This window comes from Protobothrops mucrosquamatus, unplaced genomic scaffold (assembly GCF_001527695.2).
Source record: "Protobothrops mucrosquamatus isolate PMUCROS unplaced genomic scaffold, P.Mucros_1.0 scaffold2134, whole genome shotgun sequence".
NCBI classification, from domain to species: Eukaryota; Metazoa; Chordata; class Lepidosauria; order Squamata; family Viperidae; genus Protobothrops; species Protobothrops mucrosquamatus.
In genome coordinates, this window is record NW_015388233.1 from 9502 (window position 1) to 12885 (window position 3384).

The following is a 3384-nucleotide window of genomic DNA, read 5'->3' on the forward strand; positions in this document are numbered from 1 at the left end:
TTCTCACCTACATCGTCCACAAGGGACGACTCGGGAACTCAACTCCTACCTCGGGCAGCTCACCTATCCCCCTATGCCCAGGGGAAAGGTATCAAGCCGTTTGACAGCTGATGCAGGCTGTCAAAACGGCTTTTACGCAGAAACAGGCGGGAGCAGCAAACAGCTGCATCCAGCGAAGTCGCCTGCCACCGGAAGTCCCGTCCCTGTCTAGTTTTGGAACTAACTATTCTCACTTTTCTAGCCAGGCAGAGGAGCAGAGCGAAGACCTCCTTTATGTTATCTGGGCAAGAAGGAGGACTTTATTAGAATATTCCCACCAACACTCAGAGGTGGGATTCAAATATGCGAACAACCGGTTCTCTGTGTGGATGCCGCTTCTGGAAGTCCATTTTTGGCCTGGGCAACAAAAAATTAGCTATCGGTTCTGCCGAAGTGGTGTGAACTGGCTGAATCCCACCACTGCCTACACTGACAAGGCAAGCTACTTGTATATAAACAGAAAGCAAGTCCCACTCCCTTCTAGCAGTGATGATGCTACCTAGTTGGGTAATGAAACAGCTGCAAGAAAATAACCAAACTCAGAAAGCCCTAAGGACCCCACAATTCTAGATTAACTAAATAATTAACTAATTCACTAACATGATAAAAGCACCAGTATAAAAGATGTATTCTGAAATGGCATGAGAATCTTTACCTTCAGATATAGTGCTCCAACCTTTCTCTATTGCAGAAAATAATAAGCGGTATTGAACTGAGCTTCTGCTACTCTTTTTCAATTTTCCCTGTATTTCAGTCACTTCTTCCATAAAAGAAGAGCGGTGACAGCTAGCAAGCTAGTCAACCTTAATCCTGCAGGCTCATTCTCCTCCTTAGATTTTAGTTCTACTGTTGTGCCTTCCTCCTTTCTCCCTATTTTTGTTCGACTGTCTTTCCATACCTTTCCTTATTTCAGATTATTTTAACTAAAGAGATACCCAAAGGGAGATGACAAGATCAGCAGACAAACCATCCTAGAAAATTCAGGTGATGTCCTGAAGTCAGACAGGTCATATTCAGTGCATCAGTACCCTGATTGGCAGATGCCTAGCTGTTGATCAAGGAGGACCGTAGGGATCAGCAGCACCAATCATCTTGTTGGTAGGATTTAATTGATCACAGCCACAAATTGAGAATTTTATATTTGTCCCAAAATACATGCTAACTAAAGGATTCCTACTCCTGCTTACTTACAGCACTTGTGCGTCTCCACTCAATATATATTATACTGTATATATGTATTCATTTCCTAATTAATAAAATATCAGCAAGTGGTAGCTCTTGACTTCATCTGCATCCAGAAGCAAGCAGGGTGGGGCTGGTAAGGTGCCTGGCTGGGAAATCAAGGAAAACCAGGGCTGCATCCTACATTGATGAAGCAAAAAGCATCGTGGAAGAAGGCAGGGCCGACCTATTTCTGTGTCGGGGAAACTTTCAAGATATATTCCCAGGCTCACCACTTTATTCCAAGGGGCTCACGCGTGGCAGGCGATCTACGAAAAGTTAGAGTTGCCAGGTGTCCACTATTTGAGCGGACAGTCCACTTTTTTCACATTATGTTCACTATTTTTTTTTTCACAAAAAATAGTGGACATTTTTTTTTATTCAAAAGCTTTATGATGAAATGGTACGTAATCTAAAGCTGTACAGTCTACTTTTTTTTTACTACTTAACCACCCCCCCCCCCCGCTTGTCCGCTATTTTTTGGAAGCAGACCTGGCAACCCTACTACTAAAAGTCCAGCTTTAGTAGTTAAGCCGCGCTTAAGTTCGGCGGTACAGAAAAGCAAGGGCCTGCTCGTAACAAAGGGTTCCTGCCACTAGGTAGCGCTGCTAGGGCGCCACTTGGACTTAAGGCTGCTTCGGAGCCGCGGCGCGTCGACGGATAAGCCTAGACTACGCGCAACTGGTGGCGGGATCCTCCTCCTCCTCCTTCTCCTCCTCCGGGAGCGGTCCTTCCCACCTCGCATGCCGGGCGCCGGCGGCAGAGGCAGCAGTGGCTCTTCCATCCAAGCACCAAGGCCGAGAGGACGAAGTTGGGAGCAGCAGACCTCGGGGGGGCAACGGCGCTACCGCCGCCGCCGCCGCTGCTGCGAAACATGCGGGCGTCTCCCCAGTTGCCTGGCTGTGGGCGCCAGACGAGAGGCGGGCAGCAGCCGAAGCGGCGCGTGTGAGCGAGCGGGGAGCTCCTCTCCTCTCACAAGGATGCTGGGGGACGATGCCTCGTGGCAGGGAGGACGAGATTTGCCGGAAAGCGCTGAAACTGCTGGTCGAGCTCTGCTCCGAGGGGACGGTCGAGAACGACAGGTGCCTGGAGTTCAACTACTACCTGCGGGACAGCGGCAGACCCCGGCCCGCCGACGCAGGTAAGCGGGGTGATGGAGGGACACGAGTGGATCCCGAGAACTTCCTCGAGGCCAACCAGACCTCTTCGAGAGGACCTGGTTTCAAGTAAGCAAGCGCCCGTGCCGGCTGCGCTGGGCGGAGGGGCGCGTCTATCCTATCAACTGCCCGAAGGCTGCCCATTGGATCAGGGGTCCTCAACCTTGGCAACTTTAAGACTTGTGGACTTCAATTCCCAGAATTCCTCAGCCAGCTTTGCTGGCTGAGGAATTCTGGGAGTTGAAGTCCACAAGTCTTAAAGTTGCCAAGGTTGAGGACCCCCTGCATTGGATCCAGGCGAGCGCGGAAATTCGGGGCGTCGAGGTAGCGCGTGCCCGGCCAACGCGTCTCCCTTCCTTCTCCCCCCCCCCAGCCCCAGTTGACTTCGGGTTGGCGTTTACTCCCTGGTGGTGTTTGGAGGTGGGGGCCTGGCTCTAAAGAGCAAAACGACCCTTTCGTTTGTTCTCGGCATGTGCTTCCAATATGTTTACATTGCACGTTGTTCCAAGGCGTTTTGATCCAAGCCGTCTTTACATTTTAATATAATGTAGCGGTTTAACCAGACGTGTCTTTTACTCCAAGCCGAAGTCCCACAGAGTTCAGCGGAAGGCACTCTCGGGTGGGTTTCGATCAGTGCGAGGAGACGGCTGAGCTATTTTTAGATCCTGTCGGGTTTTCCGACGCCGGTGCAGTACTTGGAATTAGGTATATAGGAAGAAAGGCAACAACCCTTCTCCAACAACTGTTAATGACAGGAGATCAGGCTGATGCTGTGTTCTTCTGCCTGAAGCCATTAACTCTGCACACAACTCTTCCTGAAACTTTACTGTATACACTTCCAGGGCAATTCAAAATTTCCTGGACTATTTATCTCATATATATATATTACATGCATGCATGCATGCATACATACATACATACACACACACACACACACACCTCCACCCACATCATACATATCAATAAA

At 49.6% G+C, this 3384-nt stretch overlaps 1 protein-coding gene across 1 annotated transcript in view; it reads left to right on the forward strand.

Moving 5' to 3' along the window:
* Positions 1 to 2253: 2253 nt before the first annotated feature.
* SYT9 (synaptotagmin 9) overlaps positions 2254 to 3384 on the forward strand; it is a 77558-nt gene continuing 76427 nt past the window's right edge. Inside the window, exon 1 of the mRNA XM_015824130.1 lies at positions 2254 to 2401. Within this exon, the coding sequence (XP_015679616.1) occupies positions 2254 to 2401 (148 nt within the window). The remainder of the gene's footprint in view (positions 2402 to 3384) is intronic.